This window comes from Vigna angularis, chromosome 1 (genome assembly GCF_016808095.1).
Source record: "Vigna angularis cultivar LongXiaoDou No.4 chromosome 1, ASM1680809v1, whole genome shotgun sequence".
Classification (NCBI taxonomy): Eukaryota; Viridiplantae; Streptophyta; class Magnoliopsida; order Fabales; family Fabaceae; genus Vigna; species Vigna angularis.
Window position 1 is genome coordinate 44,459,907 of NC_068970.1, and position 27,186 is coordinate 44,487,092.

The 27,186-nt window shown below is 35.2% G+C and overlaps 1 protein-coding gene across 3 annotated transcripts; it reads right to left on the bottom strand.

The window, feature by feature from the left end:
• Nucleotides 1-906: 906 nt before the first annotated feature.
• LOC108319105 (E3 ubiquitin-protein ligase UPL1-like) lies at nucleotides 907-17,742 on the bottom strand. 3 transcript variants are annotated; one of them, XM_052870191.1, is made up of 15 exons: nucleotides 17,521-17,742; nucleotides 14,721-14,816; nucleotides 14,434-14,640; nucleotides 6,362-14,254; nucleotides 5,955-6,266; nucleotides 5,527-5,728; nucleotides 4,847-5,420; nucleotides 3,547-4,675; nucleotides 3,219-3,365; nucleotides 2,707-2,787; nucleotides 2,292-2,517; nucleotides 2,067-2,206; nucleotides 1,744-1,850; nucleotides 1,467-1,635; nucleotides 907-1,234 (listed from the first exon to the last, which is right to left on the bottom strand). In XM_052870191.1, exons 1-14 carry the CDS (start codon nucleotides 17,551-17,553, stop codon nucleotides 1,533-1,535), a joined length of 11,250 nt encoding a protein of 3,749 aa, XP_052726151.1. In that variant the 5' UTR covers nucleotides 17,554-17,742; the 3' UTR covers nucleotides 907-1,234; nucleotides 1,467-1,532. The 3 variants fall into 3 exon arrangements, with proteins under 3 accessions (XP_052726151.1, XP_052726150.1, XP_052726153.1); XM_052870190.1 differs by having other exon boundaries at nucleotides 6,362-14,257; XM_052870193.1 differs by lacking the exons at nucleotides 3,547-4,675; nucleotides 4,847-5,420; nucleotides 5,527-5,728 and having other exon boundaries at nucleotides 6,362-14,257.
• Nucleotides 17,743-27,186: the final 9,444 nt, after the last annotated feature.

A 27,186-nucleotide genomic window follows, 5' to 3' on the forward strand; every position in this document is an offset into this window, starting at 1 on the left:
ATTCGTTTAAAATCATTTGAAATCTACTAAACATTGTATGGATGCTTTTATTGGTCAACATTGTGAATAGCTTGTACTATCCGATGAACTTATTTTTTTCACCTTATTGGATCCTATATGATGACCAAAGTGTCCTACATTTCTTTAACACCTTTGTAAATTTGTAAATAGGCTTTTATGTATTTGTTTTCAAAAAAACATATATTAATGAATTACAAGTTTTAAAATTTAATAAATATTTCTGCTTTTGTTTGTCTGACCATTTGAAAGAAGTAAACCAATAATGCTGGTCTCTCCAATGAGTGTGTTTAGTTCTCCCAAGCTAATTAGTAATGGGTTTCAATACTCAAGATAAAATAAATATTACTATTGTCAACTTCTAGCTTACAATTATATAAAATCATTTTTAAACTGAAGCAATATGTCATTCATTGGTTCAATTGAGTGAAGTTTTAGAATTTGAATTCAAGTGGAGTCATGCCTTCAAATTCAATTTGTACAGTTTCACAAATTCAGAACATGATCAAAATCACAAAACACAAATAAGTAACCTATGTATACCAATTACAACTTCAATTTCATTGAGTTAATCTATTAACTAAATTTCTTAAGATTTTTAAAATATATCACACTTATAAAACACATCAAACTAAATCACAACCCCGAAGTCAAAATATTATGTAAGTATATATCACACCGTAACAAAAACTTTTAAAAATACATTTTCAAAACTCAGCATTTCAATGAAATCATGATTTTGTATATTAAACTAAATAAATTTAATTCTTAAAAAAATACCAACAGGTATTTTGTATGTATTTATAGGAAACAATTGCAAGTTATACACAAACGGGTAAGTAGCTAGGTAGTTTATCTAAATTTGTGCACTACAAAAGAATTCTCTACTGAATGAACAATTTCTTTTTGAAGAAAAAAGCATCAATTATGTAATTCAGAGTATGTACATACTCAATCTTATTGGTAAATTCTAGAGCTATAAGAGGCTGTTTGGCCATAGAAACTACATAAAAAAAAATAATATCGGATCAGATTGCAAAAACTAGACACAGTATAAAGGCGGTCAGAAAACTCCCAAACCAGGCATGGCAGAATTATACAAGAAAAAAAACATTCTAGCCATTCTTGCTTGGAGAGAATCAGAATAAACCCAACCAACACCAAAATGCCTCATTTTGATGAAATAGAGCCCACAACATATCGACAGATCAAACTCCTGATGAAAAAGAGAAGGGAACCATCAGTCATTCTTCTAACAAAATTAAAAAAAAAAAGAAACAAATCTGCATCAAATACAACTACTAAAAGTCCCTCCTTTTACTTTAATCTTTTAGGAGAAAGTTTGAAAATTATTAACTCTCCCATGGTATCCAATGATATTTGAACAAAAAAACATATGGAGTTTGGAGATTTATTGGAATACTTATGTAAAGAAAGAGATGTCTGACCTCCGAATGACAGGTTGGAGACCCATGGTTGGATGGCTGTGAAAAAATATCTCACCAAAATACTGATTAACCAAAACCAAATCCTTCACTAGCCTCATGAATTGCAAGTAACATGCGTTCTTGAAGTTGTTCTTTAGAGGTATATTCGGGAAGGTCAAGTTGATTGAAGCTGAAGTTGAAATTGATTAGGAATTAGCATGACTGAAACTAAAAATGCAGACATTGCAGTTGTACTAAACGCATGGATGTGCGCAGACCATATATAATAATTACTCACCAAGTATGGGCTGATGGCAGACGATCTGGAGCTCCATATGCCTTGTGAATTTGAAACCTTTGCGGACCAGAGATGCCCTGCAAGGCCTTAAAACCCTCCAACGGAACCTGAAAAGCAGGTGACATTGTATTTTAAAAGAAATTAAATACCCCTAACAAAGTTAAGTGCTTTTACCCTAATTTGACAAACAATATGAGAAACACCAGGACATATTATTCTCACGAAAACAGTTTTCTTATATGCCCTATATGTTTAGAGTAACCTTAGCATGTGATAGAAATATTTATTTATAAGATGACAATTTGATGTTTCCACTAGATCACCTTAGATGTTCCAGTCACAAATTGCAGTAATCTTGCCATGTCTTCTTTGTTGAAAGTTTTAACCACTTCCCAGAACCACTGAACAACATTTGATGCCACTGTATAGCCAGTATACTCAGTGTTGGCCTTCAAGTCATCCACTGTAGGGAGAATAACACCACTCAGGTGCTTCATTGGTGATTAAAAATATAAAACATAATTTAAAAAATGATGAAACCAACTCACAGTCGATTTCTGGGAGACCACTTATGAGAAGCTCAAGCTCTTTGTCATTAAATATGGATATAAGTTCTCGTGGCACTAATTCATTAAAACCTTCCAGGAAGGAATTGATTTGAGGACGGATGGCATTTGTCAAAAGATGGTCAGCAACTAGATCAACATACTCGTGCTTTGTTTCTTCTGTGACTCTTATGTTCCTTCCTCCAGGTTTAAGCTCATAATCGGTGACCTATTTCAGAATTGCGGGAGAGACACCAAAAGCAAAACGGTAAGGAGAATTTATCAAGAGTTAATATACTGAAATTGAAAAAATAAAAAGTCAGAATAAAGCCTAAAGATTAAATGCAACAAATCTACTTTTCTTTTTAACCTAGTACGCAGGTAAGACATGATAAGCCAAAATAAAATGCTCATTTACCTCATTCTTCTCATAAAGAATATGTTTTTCCTCATCGGCATCCATGCTAAATGTCAGATCAGGAACATCACTCACATCATTCTGTTATGTAGATACAAAAAACAAAATTAAACAAAATGCCTACAGAAAACATGTCATGAACCAAAATGGACTGAAATAGGCATGTTCAGCAAAGCTTGTTAGAGATTGAAGTGGCGGCTTAAAATACCCAGTCATTTAAGTTTGTATCCTATCCAATTATATTCATTGATTACCCTCCAACCTAGCTAAATTAACAGTTTCTAAAATCACAAATTTGTAAATAACTTGCCAAAACACATGCACCTCCCAAGTCACTCTGTCCATCTCACTGCGAAAATTTTCCAGCCCACTTATCTCTATGATGAGGCTGACACCCTCAACACCCACAATCAGTCTTATCGTACCCAATGACACTCCTAGATGGCCTGGCCCATAAGTGTGTCTAAAGAAAATAGACAATAAAGTGTTAAAGATGGTAAATTGAAACTCACCTCCAACATCCATTTCAAATTCTTATAGTAATCAGGATCAACAGCTTCAATGTCATGGTATGTAACCTTAACACCCAGTATATGCTTATAGAAAGATCGAGTAAAGTAAACATCCAGCAGTTGCCCATCAAACAAAGCCTTCCCCACCTGCATGTAAGATCAGACAACTGTCAAATATTCAAAACCACTCAACTGTTAACCTAAGTTTAATATTGGTGTCACAGGCAGCTATAACCATATATCACCCAGAAAAATAAAAAAGATTGGGGGAAAGCGGGGTTCTCTATTATCATAAGACCACATATAAAAAACCTTTTGAGAAACATACCACTCGGCCCACAAACTTGAAATATGAGAGATGTTCGGTCTGATATACTGAATTCGGGTTTGGTTGGAAAGTTGCATTGTTACCCACTGTTGTGAAAAGTAAAGCACCTTTGTCAAATATGACCCTCGATAGCAGCTGATACCATTCTCTGGTGAGACCACCTGCATCAATACCTTCTTCACCTTGAAATTGAACATTTAACCGCCCCTTTAGATCTTGAGTAGGACGCATCCTTAATTGATTATAAGAGTCCTCCAAAATATAAGCCCGCCTTACACTAATTCGCAATGGCCCAGACAAGTGCTGGTCATGTTGTTGCCTTATTCTTGAGCGGAAATAGGCTCTCTTGTTATCAAAGTCAATCAACCTCGGTGCCTTGAGCATCATGGAAAGTGATTTCTCCAACAAACCTGGGTTTTGCCTAATGAAAGCATTTGAAAGTCGGCGATGCTTCTCAGCAAATCTTGTGAAAGTGATACCCCCATCCAATTTTCGCTGTGAGTCTCCACCTTTTATGCTCGTTGAAGCTGAACAACCAGCAGATTCCTTGACTTCTCTAGCAGTCACATTTCCATGGTCTTGCTGCATGAAGGATTCATTTGCTTGTAGCTTTTCACACAAAACAAAGAAAGCCTCGATAAAAGGCAATAATCTCTGTGTCCCAGGAGGAAGAGGTGGTGAAGTAGAAGAACCTTGCAAATTCTCAGCAACATTTATGTTTGATACGCTAGGAGAGAAAGAGCTCTGTCCAAGCTGCATCTCAGCAGCACTTATACAATTACTAAGTTCTTGCCACAATGGCTCAAGCGCAGTATTTAAATTCCAAATAGTTGCTTGATCATCATGTTGATCCACACTATTATCCATATCCATCTCACCCACAGTATTAAGTGAAGTGAGAGAACTAAGAGCTTGCAAAACACGTAGAATGGCTGCACCAGCCATAGAACCAGCACTCAAACCAAGCATATTTGTTTTCTGTAAGGTGACAAGCTCGCTTATGGCTGAGCCTGTCAAAGCATGAGCTGATTCTGAAAGCTCTAAAGTAAAAAAGTTCCTATGGGATGGAACAATGAAAGCCAACTTCTTCAGCACTTCACCAGCAAGCATATACATTTTATCCGAGAGCCTAAAATAATGTCAAATTAGTCACTTTTATTCATCACAACTTCAGAAAAATATGGAGATGGAAATGAGAATTAACAGGTGAGACAGTATAAAGACAGTTTTTCAAAGTCATCTATTCTGAATAGCATAGTTAAAAAAATGAGAATATATTTGAAAAGGTTAAGAGTGGCACCCTTCACGACCAAGAAGACTGCACAAATTCCGCAAATCAGATTGTGGCAACTGCAAGAAGATATTGTACATATCTATACTCTTCTTCCCTTCAGAATGGCATACATGCATATCTGCACCCTTATCTTGTTGATTAGAGTCTGGCTCCACTAAAGCAGCATCCTTCTCAGTATTACTTGGGACTTCACTGGCTGACAATTTTTGGGTATCTGCCATTTCTTTTTCAGACTGTGATTGACTTTCTAATTTTGAAGCTGCAGTATCAACTATAACTTGAATCAGGCCCATTACCTGCTCAAGATGAGCATTGCTGCGTAAAAACAGGGGTCGACTCAAGAGCTTCAGAAAGAGGACTAGAGGAACAACCCCAGTCTGAGATCTAGAGGGATTTAGTGAAGGCCCCCCTTCAATAACCTTCTCTTTCCCTTTCTCATTTGTATGCACATTAACTGGACGTGAAGAATCAGGAATAATTGATTGATCAAAATGAAACAACATTTTTGCAACAGCAGAATGATTTGTGGCCAAATAAGTCAGAATTTCAAGAATTCGGCGGAACACAAGGGGAGGAAGACCTAGAATGAAGACATGATGAGAATGATCAGTGATTCAGTAAGCAATAAACTATAATATTGAAATAAGCACATAATGATTCTATCCCAGACAAAGTACAAATGTTACCATCCAACAACTGAGATTGACCATAAACTGTGTTTGAGTGACAACCAAAAAGCCTCTGGGAATTTAGTGTTGCTGATCTACTTACAGAGCCTTCAGCTTCAGGTTCAATCATGTCAAGCAAAAGATAAATAAGCGTGGCCATTGTAACACTATGCGCACATAAGTTTAACAAGAGCCTCTGCAGAAGGCCCTTTCCAAGAGGCTGAGAAGAAGATGGAAAAAAATGTTACGAATTTATTGAAATCACAGATAGAAACATCCCAACTACAACCTATATGTCTGATCACACATATTGATTCATACATACTGATTCTTGTAATAAATATCTACAGAATAAACGGTAGGCACAGCATTAGGAATAAAAATAATGCATCTTCATATTTAAAATGAGGTAAGACAGACTACTACCAGGAAGAGATCCAAGTTACCTGTGATAGTCGCAGAAGCCGAATCAAAGCTTTGAGTGCAGTTGCATCAAGTAGTGGCTCACCTTCAATCTCTTTCACCTTTAAGCTATCTGTAAGAGCAGATCTCCTCCCTATTGTAACTCCAACACCCCGATCCATCACTGGCCGCCTATCAAATCCAAGACCATTTCTTCTATTGTTAAGCCTGTGGCTGCTACCAAAAAGGCTTCGAGCTTGGTAGTGACTCATTGCTCGATCCCTCAATATTTGAGCTTCTGCAAGCAATGGAGATGGCAGTGCTGACAAAACAGCCTCCGAAGAAGTCAAAAGAACCTATAACAGAAAATCCAAGGATAGAAATCATCTTGTCATATTTCATAAAATAGAACTTCCTCAACAATTACACAGCAAAAAATTAAGATTTAAACCTCTTCACGCAAATCAGCAGGAAAAGTGGCAATTATAGAGGCATTATCCATGTCAACTGGCTGTCCTTCGGCCTGCTGGGCTACCCTTTGAGCTCTTTGTTGGGCCAACACCTCTGCTTGAATATCAGGAGGAAGAGCAGCTAAAAACTCGGGATCAATATCTTCTGCAGAAGGTGGCGCATAGGAAGGTGGTTGAACAGACTGAGCTTGTTGGGATGCTAGAACTTCCGCCCTTAGATCTTCAGGCAGAGCCTCCAAAAACGTAGGGTCAATTGTATTGGCACCAGAAGCTTCATTGTTTGCACTAACTTGGTCAGCCTGAGAAGCATCTGGAGCAACCTCTGTGTTCTGAGCTGATAACAACTCATCCCTCCTGTCTTCAGAAACAGGTGGTTGCTCTGATTGATTTCCTTCAGCGTCAGTACCACCCATATCAACATCAGCACTAGCATAAATTGATGCAGCATGGCAATCACCTGAATTAGGAGTTTCAAAACCAGAGCCTCCTAAGTTATGATTAGTATGCTGCCCATCAGCAGTTGATGATCCATTGCATTCCATGGATTCAACTGGTACATCCTGGATGGTAGTCTGCACATCAGCAGCCCTTTCACATTGTATAGCAGCATTAGAATTAACAGATGAATTAACAAATATTTCCACATTCTCATCGGGAGTAACATTTCCTTCAATTACTGTGCAATCAATACCATTTGGTATGCTGTTCAATGAAACTGGTTGAACTGACATAGGCTCATTAGCTGGCAGGTCTTCACCAGTATCTCTAGCAACTGAGTCAACATTAATTTCTTCACCATTACCATTTTCTTGCTCCTGACTTTCAATCTGCTGACATGTAGAGTCAGTTCCTGCAATTAATATTGGACCATCATGAGATGCAATTGCATCAGACCTATTCTCTTGTTCTCCAGAATTTTGTAACTGTGGCTCAACAGGACTGCTTGCAGGAGCTATACTGTTCAATTGGGCTAGGAATTGTTCCTCTACTGCTTGCGCAATGGATGCCGCTTGAGCACTTCCTTGTGGCTGACCATCATCAGTCCATCTACCATTACCTAACACTCTTCTTCCAGGTAGGTGCAATGAGCCCATGCCGACAGAATAGTCTGTCAAGGGAGGAGGTGCTGCACCACCCAGACGGTCACCAAACAGACTACTTGGCACATGATCATATGGAAGAATAGGTGCATCAAACATGTAAAAATGAGCCACATCAAGATTCCCAGATGACATGGTTTCTGAATCTCGGGATGTAGAATTACCACCAGACGACCACATTGAGACAAAATCACCAGATGGTGGTGGTCTAACAAGAAGAGGATGTTGAAAACCATTAACTTCAGTAGCAGATCTCTCAAACGAAGACCTACCAGTTTGACGACGACGCTCAAAACTCTGAAGACGAAATAGGTCATCCACATTTACACCTTCAAAAGGCTCAGCAGCCACATCTATAAATCCAGGTTGTCCAAGTATTTGCAAGTGATCCAAGCCATCAAGAGCCTCCCTCCACCTTACCTCAATGACACGATTCTCATGAAAATCATCATCATCTTCATCAATCATCTCATCATTATATTCATCTCCAAAGCCAACATCATCATGATCCTCCACATCAGTATCTGCCAAGGACATCATGCCCCCACCATCTTCAGCAATGTCCTCGTCTTCATCCTCTCCATCATCATCATCTTCATCCTCATCACCATCGTCACCCATATCATCATCTTCATCACCCATATCATCATCAGCCCTATTTTCAACATGAAAAGTCATCTCAATTTGATCTGGGTTGTGCAAAACACCGCCCTCTCCCATCTCTTCACGCATGAAGTCCATTCCAAGTTCCATTGGTGGGTTTTGAGACAATGTCCCATCTTCTTCGACTCTCATATCTTGCTCCACTGACTGATTTGGATTATCAGCACAATCATCACCTTGAGAAGTTCCTTGATCATGTGCATTATCCATTGTATCTATGATTGCTTCTTGGCTGCCCACATTTTGATCATGGGCCACTGCTTCAGTTGCAGATGGTGCTGTTATTTGATCATCAGATCGATCATTTAAACCAGCAGATCTTTTCTTTTCAGTCCCATCAGATTTAAATATTTGCTCACTTGCATTAGCAGCTCTTGTAAGACCTTCTAAACCTTTGAGTATAAGATTCACAATTTTGGGTGCATCAGGATGATCCAGATCAACCACTTGTAGAATACTAGTAAGACACTGAATAATTCCCCCATCTATCATGCTCTTAGCAATATCAGGTGAATATCCAGAACCAGGTAAGCTACCAGATGACGAATTTTTTGACAAGATAGAATACACTAGATCAACAAAAGTGAATAACCTCTTATCTGGCAATAAGATGATTCTCATGGAATGGCTCTCAAAATTTGAAAAGGACATCAATTCTTTAACAAGTTCATTTGTCACTCGTTTACGCCCTTCACCAGATCGACCACACAAAACTACCAGGAACCATGAAGCCTTTTCAGATAACTTACCTCTCCAATCATCAGGTCCTGCAGATTTATCAACAGAGAGTGGTAACAACCGATGTAATACATGGTGGATAATACCACTTTGTCCAGATGGTTGATTAGATCCACGAAATTGACACATTTCAGAATCACGTCTAAGTATAACACCCACTGCATGCCCATACATCAGAAGAATGTCACTCAGTAACTTCAGAACAAATGTCACCTTCACTAGTCCTGTAGACCTTTCAGACTCAGGCTCTAATGACCCAGCCTCGTCAACCTTAGACTTACCCTTCACTTTCAGGGTAGGTTCATCTATATCCATGAATGTTGAGTCACGCTCAGATTCTTCCTGACCTTTCAAAGGTGGGTACTTAAGCACAATCTCCAGAAGCTGATCAATTACTTGAGTGAGATTAACAGGAACCTTTTTGTGGCTTTTCAAACATTTGCCTGGTCCATCATGAGACTTGCTTTCAGATATCCGGACACATTCATTGGAAGATAACCCAGCCTCAACACTAGATGACTTTGACTTTTCTTTTTCTTTCTCCTTTGACAAAACAACAACAGTCCTTCCCCCTGATGTTTCTATCTGACAAACTGCTGCTGCAGCTTTCATAAAAACGTTAGGATCCCTGGAGATAACAGGTGCCAATGAGGTCAAAAATGATCGAGGAGAAACACGCCCTGAATGGCGATTTCCACTTAAAGTTTGCCGTATCTCCAACTCCATGGCTGTCTGCAGTGTTTGAGGATCTTCAAGGAGGTGTCGGACTATAGCTGACACAACAGAGTCATACCCAGGGAAAAAGCAAATCCTCGGAAGATTAAAAAGAGCAGCCAGACCTCCATTTTCAAGAAACTGCAAAGCTAAAGCATGTGTTTTTGTTAACCTAGCACATAATTGCAGAACTGCCTGCATGACTACAGCAGGAACATGTTGTTTTATCAAATCACAGGCAACATCCAGCAATTTATGACTCTCTTCAACAGTTGCAAATCCAGTAGATTTTCCCAGTATACTCTCAAAAGCCATTGAAGGTTCTTTCTCATTCCCATTTGAATTTTTTTCCTTCGGTAAAACTGTATCAGAAAATTGCAGAGAACCATGCTCCCCTGAAGAATCAGGCAGGGAACCAGTTTGAGTTCCTTCCATATTTTCAACTTTTGGTCTTGACTGCACCATTTGATCCAATATAAGTAGTAAAGCACTAATGCATTTTGGAACTGGTAGTTCTTTTCCCAACTCTTGCCTGCCTTTGAAGTTAGTCAAGATATCTATAATGGTAGATATAATGCCATTCTGGGCAGCAATTTCTCGAGTACTTACATCCTCAAAAAGAAGAAGTGCCAAGATATGTGCTAACACACTCAATGCACAATTATCCTGGGAAAAATCCAATGGACAAAGTTTTAGCTGCTGCATAAGATAAGATATTACCTTTGGACGATCATCACCTTTGTTCTGACTGCAAAGCGTCACAAGCAAATCTGTCAACTGAAATGACACTGAATCACTAGTCTGAAACAACTTGACAGATGCAGCAAGTATATCATCAACCGGAGGTTTCTTTACATGTCCCTCTTCAGTTAGCACATCTATAGTCTTCTCAGCACTCTCAGCTTTAGTAGATTCCGAACTATTTCCTAGGGATAGAGCAAGTGCCCGAGCAAGTTCATCATCCTCCTGGACAGGATCATCAGCATGACTAAACAGCCACTCCATGGCCATTTCAACACTGTTTGTTTCAACTCTTCTCAACGCTTCCTCAGCCCTTGCCCTTGAAAAACCCATCTCAACAATAGTGGCAATGGTTGCCTCATCAGGTGGAGGGGGCATTCGTTGGTTTGTGCTTCCCCCAATGGTACCACGACTTCGCTTGACATCTCCAACACCAGAGTATACATGGGTAACAAGTGAAATAATAGATGCAATGAAACCAGGACTACAGCTACAAAACATGGGATGATTCCAGACTGGTAGAATTACATCCAGAACCTGAGATTGCAACATACGTACAAAAACTTCTGGGTCTCGAGGGACTGGAAAGAGTCCAATTGAGAGACCAACTGCAACTGGCTGAACAAGAAGCTCTGCCTGAGATGCCGAGGTTGGGGACAAAAGAAGAGAAGAATTTACAAAATACTCAAGCAAACGACAGTAGCTTTGCAATGTATCAAGTAGCCATGTATTATGGGACAATTTACCTCCTCCTTTTTTACCAACATCAATGTCTGATGAAGGAAGAGAACATGGAAGTGTCCATAGCAACTGACTAGTAGCTTCAAATGTTGTGAGGAGCTCTTTAAAAGTTCCATGGACATAAAAATTATTAACCATTGCAGTATAACAACTCCGGCGCCTGCTGTCAAATGTGAGAGCAGCCATATCATCCACAACCTTCCCAAGATATCTACATTTTACAGAAAGTGACATTTCAAGTCCAGAAGCATAAGTAGAATGCCCAGAAAAACTAAGAGCCTCAAGAAAATTTGTAGCTAAAACAGCTCCAAGAGTCTTTGAAGCTGAACTGAGTGACCCAGAATCAGCTCTGCGACGATTTGGTGAAGTGAATCCCTTCACAAGGGCAGTGAAGAAAGAGCGCAAAGTTGATGCCAATTTGTTAAGAATCTCTGAAACAATAACATCAGGGCTTTTCTTTTTCAGATCTTGGGACGATGGTGCTTCCAGTGCACTAGGAGGTGTTTCTGAATCAATATTTAAAGCTTCCAAATGACGACCAGCCCTTCCACCTCGGATGCGGGATATTCCATGCCGACTTCGGCGATGCAAACTTTCTCCAGCGCGAACAACAGAAAGGAATTCCCTTTCCCCACTCCACAGGGAATGTGGACCATTCCTAGCAAAAACTGGGTTTGTGTATCGTACTGACTGGATATTTGAATCATCGTCACTCTCTCTTTCAATTGTTGTAGATGGAGGTACCTGTGAAACCTCAGGCTCTTGATCAGCATTCTTCCTTTCCTCTGCCTTAGAATCATTGCACAATGATATTTGCCAAATTATTTCCTTGTAAGTTTTCCCAAGATCTTTCAACACATCGGCATCTGATGTGCTTAGTTCAGAGACAACAGTGCTTGTTCCCTTCAACAAAAATACAGAAAGAGTTAAGACAGCTTCAAGACTAGCAAGATATTTCAACACCTTTGTCTGCTTTGCAGATTCCACTAGAGCAAGTTGGGTCCCTCCCACCAAATCTAAAAGTTCATTAGTAGATTTTAGATGTTCCCTCAAGAAAGAGCATACAGCCCGAGCAAGAGAAACATAATGCTGCGGTGAGAAATTCTTGAAGGCAACAGATATGCTGTGCCCAACAGAAACAGATGCTGGCATCAAAGGTAATGTAACTAACTGGAGAATAGCTTCAATTCCTTTTTTCTCAACAAATATCCGACATGTGTCAGCATTCTGAAGAACTGTCTCAAGTAGACGAGCAATATTGTTAACACAATCTGGAAGAAACAACTCAACATTCACTATTGACACATCAGGAGATGGCTCAGAATTATGCTCTGTGTCATCAGCCTTTGAAGACTCATTGTTAGGTAAGATCACATTCTTGTCCTCACCATCCATTTCCATTGGAACCAATGATGAAGAGCTTGGGTCAGAACTCGAAGATGAGGATTCCACCACAGAACCAATTTTTGAGATAGTTTCCAGAATTTCAACTAACATTTCCACTCCAGGCCCACGCAATGAAGAAGCATGGCGCATTAATTCATCCAATCCACTAGACAAAGACGCAGGTGTGTCCCCAGCCAGAGCACGCAAATATGTTTTAGAAGTAAACACTTTCACAAAACACCTCAAAGAGTTCCTATCTTTCACAGCCTGCAGGCCATTACTATTTAAGCACAAGGCATCCAAACACTGGGGGATGCAAGTAATGGCTTCTGAAGAGTTGAGAACATCATCCATTATAGCATCCAAGAAGGCAGATGGAAGACCAGCTGCATCCAAAACAGGATAACAAGTAGGATCCTTTTGTATTAAGTCACTCATAACAGTAGCTGCAAGAGAGAAAACTCCACCACCAAAATCTTTTGCCCTTCTAAAAATTATGCATAAGCAATGAGGCAGAACATTCTCTTCAGATCCATAGATACGAGCAGTATTTCCAGGGGCATAAGTTCCCAGGGATATAGCACGCAATAAAGCTTTCATTAGCAACCTACGGTGATATGAAATTAATGGTTCAGAATACAATGGTTTTTGCACATCATCCAGCCCAGTTGAAGAACTTGTAACCATATTTACACTTCTTGCACTAGACTCAGATTTTTCATCTGGCTGTTTTCCACCATTTTCTACATAGGAGACTTCAATCTTTAAGCGAGAGATGGTATCATCCAAACCTCCCAAATCTCTGAATAGAGCAGCAGCTGGATTACTGTAATCCATAAAAGCCTCCAAAATGCGCACAGCCTTTTCAACCAAATGCAAATGCTGTGGGTTCGTATCTTTAAGGAGGGGTAGCAGAGTAGGAATAAATCCTGCTTCACGCATGGCAGAGCAACCTGATGATGTTGAAACCAACACGGTGACAAGAGACAAAAGAGCTTCAGCAAAATGAACTGACCATTTTGAGGTATCACTGGTAACAGAGTCAATGGCTTTTTGCATCAGGCTAGATAAAATGCCACGATGCCCACCAGATGTAACTGCCGTCTGTACTGACTGCTGACGAGAACGATCTTGGCAAAGAGCAGCTAATGCATGCAAACATAAAATCCGAATTTTCTCCAAAACTGCATCTTCATAGCTCAGTAATGATACTAATTCATTGATAAATCCAGGCTCAGCATTGAAGAACGAAACCAGGTCATCAGCATCAGCACATGCTTGAATTAGTACTATGAAGGCATACAAGCGAATGCATGTATATTTCTGTCTAGAAGCCAAAGAACCAAAAGCCCTAGCGAAACGTAGTCTTGACAATAAAGAAAATCTTAAACTGGCAGGCACCTTATATTCCGTAACTAACTTGTGCAAAAGCTCAAGATCAGTTTCCACACGTTTGTCAATATCACTTAAGTGTATAATTTGCAAGCCTTGGTCCAAGGGTTCGGCCACTTTTATGTCACTCTCTGGCTCATTTACAGCATAAAATTCAAAATGAAGGGTACAACCCAATTCACACGCAATATGGTCACAACCATCAGGTACAGCAGATGCAATCAATCCAAGTCCTTCCTCCTTTCCACCCCATCCTTGGGCAAGAGCATACAATTTTGAATTCAAGGAAGAGTCTCTTATGGAGTACTTTCCAACTGTTTTCTTCAAAAAGGTAGCCAAAGTGTCTAGGCTAGCCTCAACCACATCTGGATCAGTAGATGCAAGCAATGCAGAGAGATGCTGCTGCAGACACACAAACACATGCAGCATCAGTACTAGAGGCATGAAAGTCATATTTCAGAATAAAATACATAAAACAGATCACTGATAAAAAAAAGGTAACACAGAAAATCAATATGCTTATCTTAGGTCTCATTGTTATGAAGATGAAAAGTATTACTTAAGGGAAGATGCCATACCTCATATGAACTATAGAAATGTTTATTTGTGCAATTATCCAAAACTGTTCTGATGACACGAAGAATTTGAAGAATGGCTTCTCGAGGGAATGGAGGATCCAAATTAAGAAAATCATCATCAATCAGCAAATCCTTCCTTGGTTTTATGTACTTCTCAAAGTATGAATCAAAATGGTTAAAAAGGTCAACCCAGTGATGAAAATCTCCCTGTACAAGAAAAAAAAAGCTATGAATCAAGCACCTCAAAACAAATGTGTGATCTGCCTAAGACAACGGCATAAAATTACCTTATCAAACTCCCAAACAAAACCCTTCAAAGGTTCTTCTATCTTCTCAAGTGGAACTGAAGTAACACGATCAATGAAACATCTAATTTTGGGAGGCTGAAACCAATCAACAAAAAGGTAATTCATACACTCTTTCAATTGATCTATCAATATGACCATCTCATACTGAAATTAAAATGACAAACTACTAAAAAATATAACTAAGATGATAAAAGAGCACACACTAAACAACTAAACTCATAACCATGTAAATGTTCAAAGAGTACAGAGGCAATTAATTAAACACATAACTTTGCATATTAAACATTGAAACTGATTTCCAGCTGCTAAATAGAAATTGTAACAAGACCCAACTCAAAAATGCTTTACCGATTGCAAAAAATGCAAAGTTACTTAAAGAACCCTCGTAGAACGCATTATTCTAGTTCTCAAAGGAAACCTCTCATCAAAGTATGAGACTGAATTCACTGGTAATGCATTGACAATATGAATTTAGTCAACATGGCTAAAATGAATTAAAATAAAACAATAAAAAAACACAAACAACAATTAATAACCCATTAGTTTGGGTAGCTGAATCAATTGAACATAGGTGTTGGCATCCATCAAGACCAAAATATTTAGAAAATATACATAGAAGCTTTAAAAGTAATAACATCACATCTTGCGTCTTCAAAATTGTCATCTCCAATCCAATTTAAGCAAATTATGATTTCCAAGTCCATAGAAGTGTGGAGAATACTATATCTATGAATAGACTTGTCTACAGCAACAGGATTAATTTCCTTCTGAAGACATTTTGGTTTAATATTCAGAAAAAAAAATATCTGTAACATATTATAAAGTTTTTTGTTACGAAAAATTAAAGTGTCAATCTATTAAAAGGTACATGTGTAATATATAAAAGTTGTAACAAGGAAATCTATAGGTGTGATGCTTTAGAATTGTGAAACAGGGACTAGATATCGATAGAAGAAGCAAAAGATAAGAAAATACACATCCTATATTTGAACATTAGAATAGGAATTAATCAAACTACAACCAAGTCAAAATCAGAAACTAAAACATTTATTAATCTTTAAAAATCATAGAGCATATGCAACATGCCTACATGATTGTGGCCAATTTTTGGTTCGTCAATTGTTACAACCAGAACCTTAGGTTACGCTATTGCCATCAGTTGACAAAGTATCGATCACTTTTTTTCTTCCCTTGAGAATTTCTAAAATAAAAATCATAGTATCTCCTATGAGGAGAAAAAAATCTTCCGCTAAAAATTATATCATACATAACATGAAAGGATAAGTCACTAAGGCTCCAATAAATAGTCAACAATACAACAAGGAACTGAAAAAGGGTAAAATTCATCTCAGAAAAATCCTTGCTTGCCAACACCAACAGTAAACATCAAAAGTTCCCCCATCAATAAACTAAACAAAATTGCATATAACAATTTGCACACAAAGTTGTATTTAAACAAGGATAGCTAATATACAAAATGACAACAAAAATATTTCATGCTATGCTATTCCCTGATTTTCAAGTCAATTGCCCCTTTAATTTCAATGCAAAATACAACAATACCAAATTTTCATAAACAAAATTGCATATAACAATTTGCACACAAAGTTGTATTTAAACAAGGATAGCTAATATACAAAATGACAACAAAAATATTTCATGCTATGCTATTCCCTGATTTTCAAGTCAATTGCCCCTTTAATTTCAATGCAAAATACAACAATAGCAATTTTTCATGAATCCATGCAAAATAAGAAACATGCAATTCAGACCAAAGAAAGAGACACCATGTTTTCATTGTAACAGTATCGATCACTTTTTTTCTTTACTTAAGAATTTCTAAGATAAAAATCATAGTATCTCCTATGAGGAGAAAAAATCTTCGACTAAACTTGATCAACAAGTTAGATCATACATAACGTGAAAAGATAAGTCATAAGGCTCCAATAAATACTAAACAATACGACAGCCAACGGAACTGAAAAAAAAAAGATAAAATTAATCTCAGAAAAATCCTTGCTTACCAACACCATAAACATCAAAAGTCCCCCATCAATAAACCAAATAAAATCGCATATTAACAAGGATAGCTAATATACAAAATGACAACAAACACAATTCATGTTATTCTATTCCCTGATTTTCAAGTCAATTGCCCCTTTAATTTCAATGCAAAATACAACCATAGCAAATTTTCACGAATCCATGCAAAATAAGAAACATGCAATTCACACCAAAGAAAGAGTCACCATGTTTTCATGGTAACAGTATCGATCACTTTTTTTCTTCACTTAAGAATTTCTAAAATAAAAATCGTATGAGGAGAAAAAATCTTCAGCTAAAACTTGATCAACTAAAGTTAGATCATCATAAAGTGAAAGGATAAGACATTAAGGCTCCAATAAGTAGTCAACAATAGACCGCCAACAGAAATGAAAAAGGGTAAAATTCATCTCGGAAAAATCCTTGCTTGCCAACACCAACAGTAAACATCAAAAGTCTCCCATCAATAAACCCAACAAAATCGCATATAACAATTTGCACACGAATCAGTGAAAACTCAAGGAAAATGGAAATAATATAAAATAGTTGCAACCAGAAATTAAAAAGACAACCAAAAAGATAAAAAATAATTAAAAATAACCCATAAACCCCAACAACAAAAAGACTGAATTAAGGAGAAGTAACCTAGAATCGCAAAATTGATCAATAAACAAAAGAATCGCGTATAAATGAACCATCAGAAAAAAAGAGAAAAAAAAGGAAACCAAAAACTAACCACTTCAAGTGCCCTTTTCCTCTTCAACTTCATCTTGGAACTAAGAGCATCGCAGGTAAGAAAAGAAAATAGATTGTGAGAGTTGATCAATCCCCGACCAACAATCGAGAATTGATCCTAATTCTGGAAAGGAATGAGAAAATTGAAGTGAAAGTGAGGAGAGAGAAGGAGAAGATTAGAGGAAGCGAGAAACCCAACTGAGAGAAGAAGCTGCACACAATAACGTGGTTTACAATTCCAATACCCTTCTATATATTTACAACAAAACTATCATAAATTAAATTAAATTAAATATGATAAATAGCACCACCTTATTATTAAACATAATAATTAAATATTATTATATTATTATATATTATTATTAGATGAAGATTGAAGAGGCAAAAACAGAAAATGTTGGTATTACATAATTTTGTTAAAAATATGTTCCATCACTAATTATATTTTTTCCTTTTTTTTTGGATTCCTTCCTTCTTTCTTATTTAATATCTTTTATATACTGGATAATAAAACACTGTTCTTTTTTTAATCTTCCACACAACCCTGATATTGAAAAACTATTTTTTTTTTAATCTTCCAGAAATGGAATATATCCGTGAAGAAGAAAAAGGAACTGCAAGGTTTTCTTTTTATACTAAGCAATATTATAAGTTTCAATTATCAAAGTTTTGGTTATCCTTTTATTTTGTTATTAGATTTTTTTTAATTTGCCCTGTCAAATCGTCAATTTGATTTTTAAGATTCCAAGTTTTCAGTTTTTGTTATAAACCAAAACAAACATCAGCATCGGCAGAGCTTTTCATGGTAAAGCACTGACTTTTCTGTTTTTACAAATACTTTTTTTTATTGTGAAATCACTGGATTTATGAAGGTAAAAATATTATAAGTTCATGTTACTAAAATTGAAAAATATACTTATCTACATTAAAATAGATCCATCTTTTAACACATAATTTTGATCATATTTCACTTATTTTATGATCCGGTTGTTGAATGTTAGCACATTAAAAATAACACTTTTTTAAGTTTGTTAAAAAAATAGCATATGTAAAAAATACTAACGTTAGAAAAGTAACATAAATGTAAAACTATATTTATTTAAAGTTATTAGTCAACAATAAACTTTAATATCATGCTTTTATTTATCAATTTGTCATCACACATTTTAAGTATATTTTCTTCTAAAAATATTTAAATTCACAAGCTTAATAAGTCTATTTTATGCTAGTATATAAGACATATGTTTTCTCTAATATTTTATAGAAAGAATCAATAATTTATTATAAAATGTATTATATAAAATGACCAAAATATTATACCATCACCTAAATAAAACTTCAATATGATTTGAAATCATACAAACAATATTATGGTATTGGGTTTAAATTTCGTTTATCAAAATAATTAAATTTGAGATTTTATGCAAACTGAAAAAGAATATAAAATTGTAAATAATGAAATTGTAATTCTATAAAATATATATATATATATATATATATATATATATATATATTTCATATACATTAATATAAACAAGAGAGGGAGAATAAGCGTAACATACCAAATATTTAATTTTTTAATTGTAGATTAATACAAACAAATGAGTTATGTTAAGGTTGTATGATTAGTTAGTAGTTAGATTCAAATTTATATTTGAATATTTGAGTTAATAAGACCGATGTGATTTTGATTTTTATAACAATAAATAATATTAAATTTTTTGGTGTTTAACAAATTTTCTAAAGAGAAAGTTTTCAAATTTGTATAACTAAACGTGTATAATATATTATTATTATTTACATTATTTAATATTTTACTAGACACATAAAATAAGTTCAAAGTAATAATAAATACGTATTAGAAATGTTAGCCAAGACACTAGGCAAGTCTCTCAAAGAAGCATTATATGCAAGATCACGAAGATAAAATAAGTCTCTTAAAGAAGCATTAAACCTATCATCATAATGATAGAACAAGTCTAGATGCCTATTGTAAGACTCATGAAAAATATTTACTTTAATAGTAACAATTTTATTACTAGTAGTAATAAATTTCTGTGTGAATGGAAAAATATAATAAGTTTATAAAATGTGGAAAGTTAAATAAGAAATTTTGGTAGCTTAATTGGTAGAAAATTTTGGTGATGGGTTCAAACTCTTTTCTACCTTTTTGTAAAAAAAAAGTAAAATAAAATTTAAAATATTGATAATGGAGAAAGCATTCATATTTGAAGTCATTATTAAGGAATCCATTATGTAAGTGAAAATTAAGAAATTAATATAAAAAAAATATTAAAAAATTGATGAATAGTAAAATTTTTAAACTATAAATAGCCATGAAGGGGGAGGCTATTTTGCACAAAGAAAGGAAGAATCAAGTGAGAAACCTTGAGAAATAGAGAAAAAAGAGTTAGGAATAAATTTTTAGTTGCAAGAAGAGTAGAGGCTCTGGAGAGTTTTCGGAGAAAATGAATTCGGAGCAAGAGGAGTCTGGAATAGAGGTAGGGGAACTAACCTTTCTATGCTTTTATATTATGATTTAGTATTGTTTATTAGTATGCATGTCTTGAAATTATGTGTGAATACTGTTAATGCTTACTGTATGTCTCTCTATATTGAATTTCGGTGTTAGTATTATATGTTGTTGTTTTGAATCTGTAAATAAGAAATTTGTTAAAAACTAGTTGAGGAACACTTTGGCTAAGGAAAGACTTGGTACTTAAGTTGTCCATTGTGACGCACCTCTCTTTCCTGGAAGTTTATTCGACAGGTTTTTAACTTAAATCTTGTTGTACAAATTAAGTATTGTTAAACTATTATGCAATATGTCTCGTTGGAATGAATTCATGTTATTGTGGTAGATACGAAATTATGAATTATAATTGTGATGGTAGGATAGAGGAATCTTAAAAACCGGAGTTGGTACATCCTTGATCATAGAGCAGCCCTAGTCTAATCCACTAAGTTGTGACTAGTCATATGTACTGGCGTTTATGGTGAGTTTGATTCGTCAAACATTTGATTCTTCTCTGATGACCATTTATGGTGATTTTAGAATTGTTAATTTATTTTGTGATATATTCAGTTTGTATGATTTATGCGATGATTGGATTTTATTGGATTTGAATTTATGCATCTGAACATGGTTGTGAACTATAATGATGTGAGTTATGTGGGAAGTATGTGAATGTATGAGATATGTTGGATTCACTGTGATAATATGACGGTATCCGATTATTCATGTCTTGGGTTAAGTTTCAAAGTGATAGTATGGTTTGTGGATGTAATTCCATGATCCTCAAGGAGAGGATACATGGTGGTGCCCTGATAGTGTTTAGAATGAAAGTAGGAGCTCAGTCTTGGGGGTCATCCTGAAACTCCAATGGTCTTTCTTCTCATGTAGAGAGGATTGAACCATGTGGTGAGGAGTAGCAGGAGGTCCTAGTCTTAGGTGCTTCCAGTATGGCCCAGGGTGAGTGATAACGGATTAACCTCATGAGTGTGGTAGGGTAGGGGAGCCCCAAGTTTCATAAGCCACCACGAGTGCAAGACCCGCCATAGCTCGACTATCATTCTAGTCCGGACGAGTCAAGTTTAAGTGCAACAAGTCATGTGGGTGTAGTGTACTATATTTGTCTTTATTTGCATGTTGCCTCTAACTGTTATAACATGATTGGTTGCATGTTAGCTCACCCTACTTGTTTGTGTTTGTGTTTGGGTATGTGCGATGATCATATAATTCGTTATACGGGAGCAGATGAAGGAATATCGTCTGACTCAGTGCCAAGGAAGGGAAAGATAGAAGAATAAAGTAGAAGAACTTATAATTAGGATTTTTTTTACATGTATAGACATATATCAACTAGAAATTTTTAAAGGGTGAGATTACGGGATATTATCGTAAATGTAATGTTAATATATATAAACTATGAAATTACAAGTGTGAGATTTTGGGGATGTTACACCTATGACAACTACATTGAGACTAAATGATCATGCACTCAGTTGACACTATCAAAAGCTACAACCCAAGGACACATGGAAGATTGTCTATCCTAATGGTAAAGTCTCATGAATTTCAATGATAATCCTAACATTCAAACAATCTACTTCTAAGCATTGTGTGTTCATTTTAATGTGGTCAATAGAGATAGTTATTCAAAGAAAATTTTCCCCTCACTTAAACAAAAGGTGGTATATAACATCAAATGTTAACATAAAGTCCAACATATCTCATAAAGCTCTAACAAAAAGAACAAAGTAAAAGCCTTAAATTACAACAAATTTTTGCTATGATTTTTATAAATAGAAGACATGTCATGCATATGAAGTTAGACGCAATTTGCTGGAAAAATAAACATGCAAGCACTTATTTAAGCTTTCAATTTATAACTAGCTTCTTAGTGCATATAAAAAAATATTTTTCAGATAATGTAAAAAAGAGAGCTTTATTGTACATTTTTTCACTCTTGTGAAATAATCTCTTAATAAAACAAGCAAATATTTCATATTCATTCATTTGAATTTGAATCTTGTAATCTAAACAACTTCCTTATTATGTAGTTTGTTCGTAGAAACCTTATGCACTCATTTTAATCTTATGGGAAGATTAACATACAAATAAAAGTAACTTTGTGTATTTATGGTAAGTATAAATGTTATTAATTGATTGATTATTGGAATCCTTTTTTGTTAGTATTGCAAAACTATATGTAACACTTGTTAGAGGTGAACCAATATAAAAATAAAATATTCACTATGTTTTTCTTACACATGTTTTTCTCTTGGGTATCATAAAATATTTTTGAAAGTATTTGTGAAAGTTAGGAAGACACAATAGGAAATCACAAATTAACTTGATTAACATAAACATCCATGTCATCATTGGGGTCTATGTGTCCTTGATTCCATCAATAAAGCGATGTTAGTGTGATTCTCCTTCGGTTAAATAGGTGTAGGAAGAAGTCTTGATCTACAATCTAACCTTTTGAGTGTTTTCAATCTCCATTCTTGTGACAAATGAATGAGCTTGAAATAGAGGGGATTAGTAATAATTGGGTGTTTCTCCTTCCATCCTTTAAGGCCATGGTTTAGGACTTTAGAGATTCCATCAAACTTCCTCCTTATTTTTTCATTTTCTTATTTCAACACATTTTCTCCTCTATATCTTTTGTTCATTGAGTTCCTTTCAGGTTCAATGAGTAACGTCATATAGTATGTATGATTCTCCTGTGCTTTTAGTATTCGTTGTCATCTATTATCGTTCGTGTTCTTCGTTGATACTACGTTGTCTTCTAATATTTTACTTAAGCTTCACAATGGACACCAAATATTCTTACAAGGATCGAAATAATCTTATAAGGTTGATTCTTCTCTTAAATTTTCCTCTTTCATGCTCACTCGTATTTTTTATTCTTTACATATGTCAAATGTTCTCTATAAACTTCTCTATCTAGGATGGAGTGGAATGTTTCCAAAATAATTCAAATTAACAAAACATATAAAAACTATAATAAATAAGTAATAACATGAAATATTAACTTATTTTATAATATTTTAGTAAATATGTCTTGATTAACTCAATCCAATAAACTTATTAACTAAATGTCTTGATTAACTTAATCCAATAAACTTATTAACTTATTTATAATAGTTTAGTAAATATGTCTTGATTAACTCAATCCAATAAACTTATTAACTTATTTATAATACTTTAATAAAAATGTCTTGATTAACTCAATCCTTAATAGTTTAGTAAAAATATATTAATTAACTCAATCCAATAAACTCTACTATGGCACATAGTTGAGATAATCTTAAACTTAAATAGTAAAATAGTTCATGAGATGAGTTTCACACATAAAAAATAATTAAAGTTAATCCTACTGTATTGTATAGACCCAAAATTTAGTTAAACGATGTATTGTATTCGTGATCACTTTTTAAATTTAATTTTTTTATTTGATATTAATTTTAAATTATATTTTTCAATCTCAAATTAAATTTAAATATTGTATGTTGCTACTAAATATTTTACAGACACTATATTTTTGCAAATGTGACTTGTAATAACATTATATAGATGATTCATAATCATGGCACGATATTGTCCTCTTTTAAGAAAAAAAGTATAAAAAAGGAAATACTAAAGAAAGTCACTAAATGAAAGAAAAAAAATGTTTAGAAGAATTAAATAAAAATATATGAATTTATAATCAAATAACAAAAGGTGAACTTTTAAATCTTTTTTGCACAATTATTTACACATTTCTTTTATTCTAAAATTACCATCTATTGCTATTTCTTTCATTTTAACCTAACTGAATACAATTTCTAATTGATTTCTCTTTTACTTTTATTTAAATATATTCTTTTTAATTTATTTTAATGAAAGAGCTAAATGAAAAATATTCCTATTATCTCCGCTTCTTAATGCTAAAAAAGTAAAAAAAAAATAATTATTATTAAAATAAAACTTTACATTAAGTTATAATTTATTTAAATGAAATGTTATTATTGAAATATAAACACACAAACCAATTTATATGTTTGTATTGATGATTTTTTTTACTGGAATTTGCCAATCATAATGTTTTCCTTTATACATGATAAAAATTTATTTCAATAACTTAACCAATAACTTTTTATTTGCATGTTAAATTGATAATTGGGTTAAACTTTTGTCCCTATGTGATTTTTTCCACGATTCCTGTTTTATTGATTCTCTAATGTAGTCTTAGAAAATGCAAATTTGAGTTAATTGGATCTTTGTCGTTAAATTGGGTTAACGAGTTAACTTTTTGACGACCTAGCACCTTGACGTGGTAAGTTTTTAGTACATGACATTCGAAGGTTTATACGTGAAATTTCATAACATTAAATATTTTAAAATTAGGGTTTGTTGGTGGAATTTCTGGGTTTTGCTGTGTGCAGGTTTCATGGCAACGCATGGAGGTGGTTCTTGAGCAAGTTTATTCGAACAACGGTGAATTGTTATGGCTGATGACAGTGGCAATTTATGACAAAGAAGTCGTTATTGGAGGTTTGTTGCGTTTTTGTGATTCTTGCAAGAGAACAAAATTTGCTCGCAATTTGACCTCGCCTCTCTAGTATGCGGTTAGGGTTCAAAGAAGGTAGAGGACGAGATGTTGATGGCGGCCTAAAGGAGATTTTGCGTCGGCCTGAGCGCAAACGCAATTTAGGGTTCATCTGCGTTTGATTTGGAGTTTTATGATTCTACAGGTGTTTCGCGAAGGTGAAGAATTATGGTTGCGACAGTGGCGGCATGGTGTTTGGTGGCAGGTGTGAATCGTGGATGTATTCTACAACGGCTTGTGCGCATACTTGGAGCGGTGATCGAACTGAACTGTTTGAATCTCTCTCGCAACAATTTTTCTAGAAGTATTCCATCTAGTTTTTGGGGCATTTCAAATTTGATTTCTTTCAACATATCATACAATCGGTTAGAAGGGCCACTTCTGAAAAATGGAGCCTTTCTTAATGCTTCAATTGAATCATTGAAAAATAATAAGGGTTTGTGTGGGAACATCATTAGGTTGATGTTTTGTCCAGCCAGCCACAATGAATATTGTGCGGGGTGGGTGTTTCAATGCCGAATATCTCATAGGTGTCGGAGGACAGGGAAATGTTTACAAGGCTGACTTCCCTTTAGGTGAAGTCTATGCGGTGAAGAAACTTCATCCAGGAACAAATGGAGAGAAGCCTAATTTTAAAGCTTTTGAGAATGAAATTCAAGCTTTGACCGAAATCAGGCACCGTAATATTGTAAAGCTTTGCGGGTTTTGCTCACATCCATTACCCTTATACTTAAACTCTTATATTCCCTCAAACAATCATCATTTTTTTCTTCTATCCCTTTTTCACTTTCTTCCAAATCAATTATCCTTCTCAAATGTGTAACCCTGGAAATTGGGAATCAAACACCCAGATCCCTAAAGATGGAAATTTTTTTTATTCTTTTCAAGCATAATTCACTGATCATTCATGTTCAATACCCTCTCCGACATGGGTGGCGGTGGCCAAGTCAACTCCACCGCATCCAATAACGCTATGAGAGATGCCATGTTCTTGTTCAGATTTTAGAAACCTTATTTTTAAAATGTTTATTTTATCAAATTCCACGTACAAAGGTCTGAGAAGGCCATGTCAACGTCCCACCTCATAAAAAACTTAACCCCATTAAGCTAATTTAACGGCAGGAGCCTAATTGACTCAAATTAGCAATTTTTAGGACTAAATTGGATAATTGTTAAGATGTCGACAAATGTACCTAATCATATCAAGTAATATAAAATGGTAAGACTAAGTATCGTATCCCAGAAGACTCACGACACTAAACAGTCATGTAATTACTTAACTAATTAAGACTTAAGAACAATTTTTGGGGTTTTGAATGCAAATGCAATAAAAATAAACATGAATGCAATTTGATCAATTGAGGCTAAACACTAGAGAATGAATGGATGAAGTTGATAATATGAGATGATAATGTTGTTGGTGGTTTAGATTTCACCTAATCACTCTCATGCATATATGAATTCTTTTTCTTCATTAAATTATTAACATCACTCTCTAAATTACTTAAAACCCGATCCATCGGCGAAGAAAACCTATCCTTAATTACTAGACCACAATCCCTTGCATCCCTAATAATTAATTCTGCATTACGATCAGGAGCTTAAAACAACCAAAACTCATATCCTCATCCATGAGAAATACTGTTTTTGGAAGAAATTCTCCAGATCGTGATTCGTAAGATAACTCCCGATACTCAAACAAATCATAAAATCATGCTATGAATAATCACAACATAACAAGCATAGAGCAAAGGAGAAAATCCCTAACAATTAATAAATGAAGCATATTATAACTTAGAACAAATTCAAATACATGAGAGTTTAGAGGTTACATCTTCCCCCAACAACAAAAGAGTTTAGTTTCCCATCGTCATGGAGAAACTAGGTGTACAATGGAATGGAAGAGATAGAAAAACCCTAGAAACTAAAGAGGAGAGCTCCCGCATCCCCAAATCTGCCTACAAAGGAGCAAAACGTGTGTTTTTGTGCTCAAGCCATCAAGAGATACAATCCCTAGGACGTCCAAGTCTTTAAATAGATCAAAAAATAACAGAAAACGAGTCCAGGCCCAACATGTTGGCGCTCAACGCCCTCATTTAAGGCGCCTGGGCAGAACTGCAAGAAAACTAGCGCTCAGCGCCCCTAAAAGGGCACTCAAGTTTTGTGCGATACATGAAACTGACGCTCAGCCCCCCTTTCTGGCGCTCAGCTTCAGCTTGACTTTTTTGCATTGCGTCTTTTTCTCTTTTTCTGCATTCCAACTCCTTGGTACTTTACTCTTTTAAATCATTCCAATAACCTAAAAAATCAAGGAAATTTAGTGATAAAATCATCAAGTATACCCTCTACTCACTTATTCACAAAACTATACTAAAAACATGAGTTCAAGCAAGCTTCTAAGTCAAAAAGGGTTGATTTAATGTCAAAATTGAATCACAGATAACAATATGTTCAACTGTTATCAATAATCCAATCAAACGAGGATCAAATTAGGAAAAACCCACATAAACAAGGACAACTTAAGGGGTTTAACCTTATTTTGAAATCTATAAATATAGGTTTGAGATAAA

What these genes read in the sequence shown, in the direction of transcription:
- LOC108319105 (XM_052870190.1), bottom strand. Translation starts at nt 17,553, where the DNA reads ATGAAGTTGAAGAGGAAAAGGGCACTTGAAGTG. An exon ending in TTGTTTGGGAGTTTGATAAG is followed by an intron (nt 14,641 to 14,720) that starts GTAATTTTATGC and finishes TTTCTTGTACAG; the next exon opens with GGAGATTTTCATCACTGGGT. An exon ending in CTGCCATCAGCCCATACTTG is followed by an intron (nt 1,636 to 1,743) that starts GTGAGTAATTAT and finishes TTTCAACTTCAG; the next exon opens with CTTCAATCAACTTGACCTTC.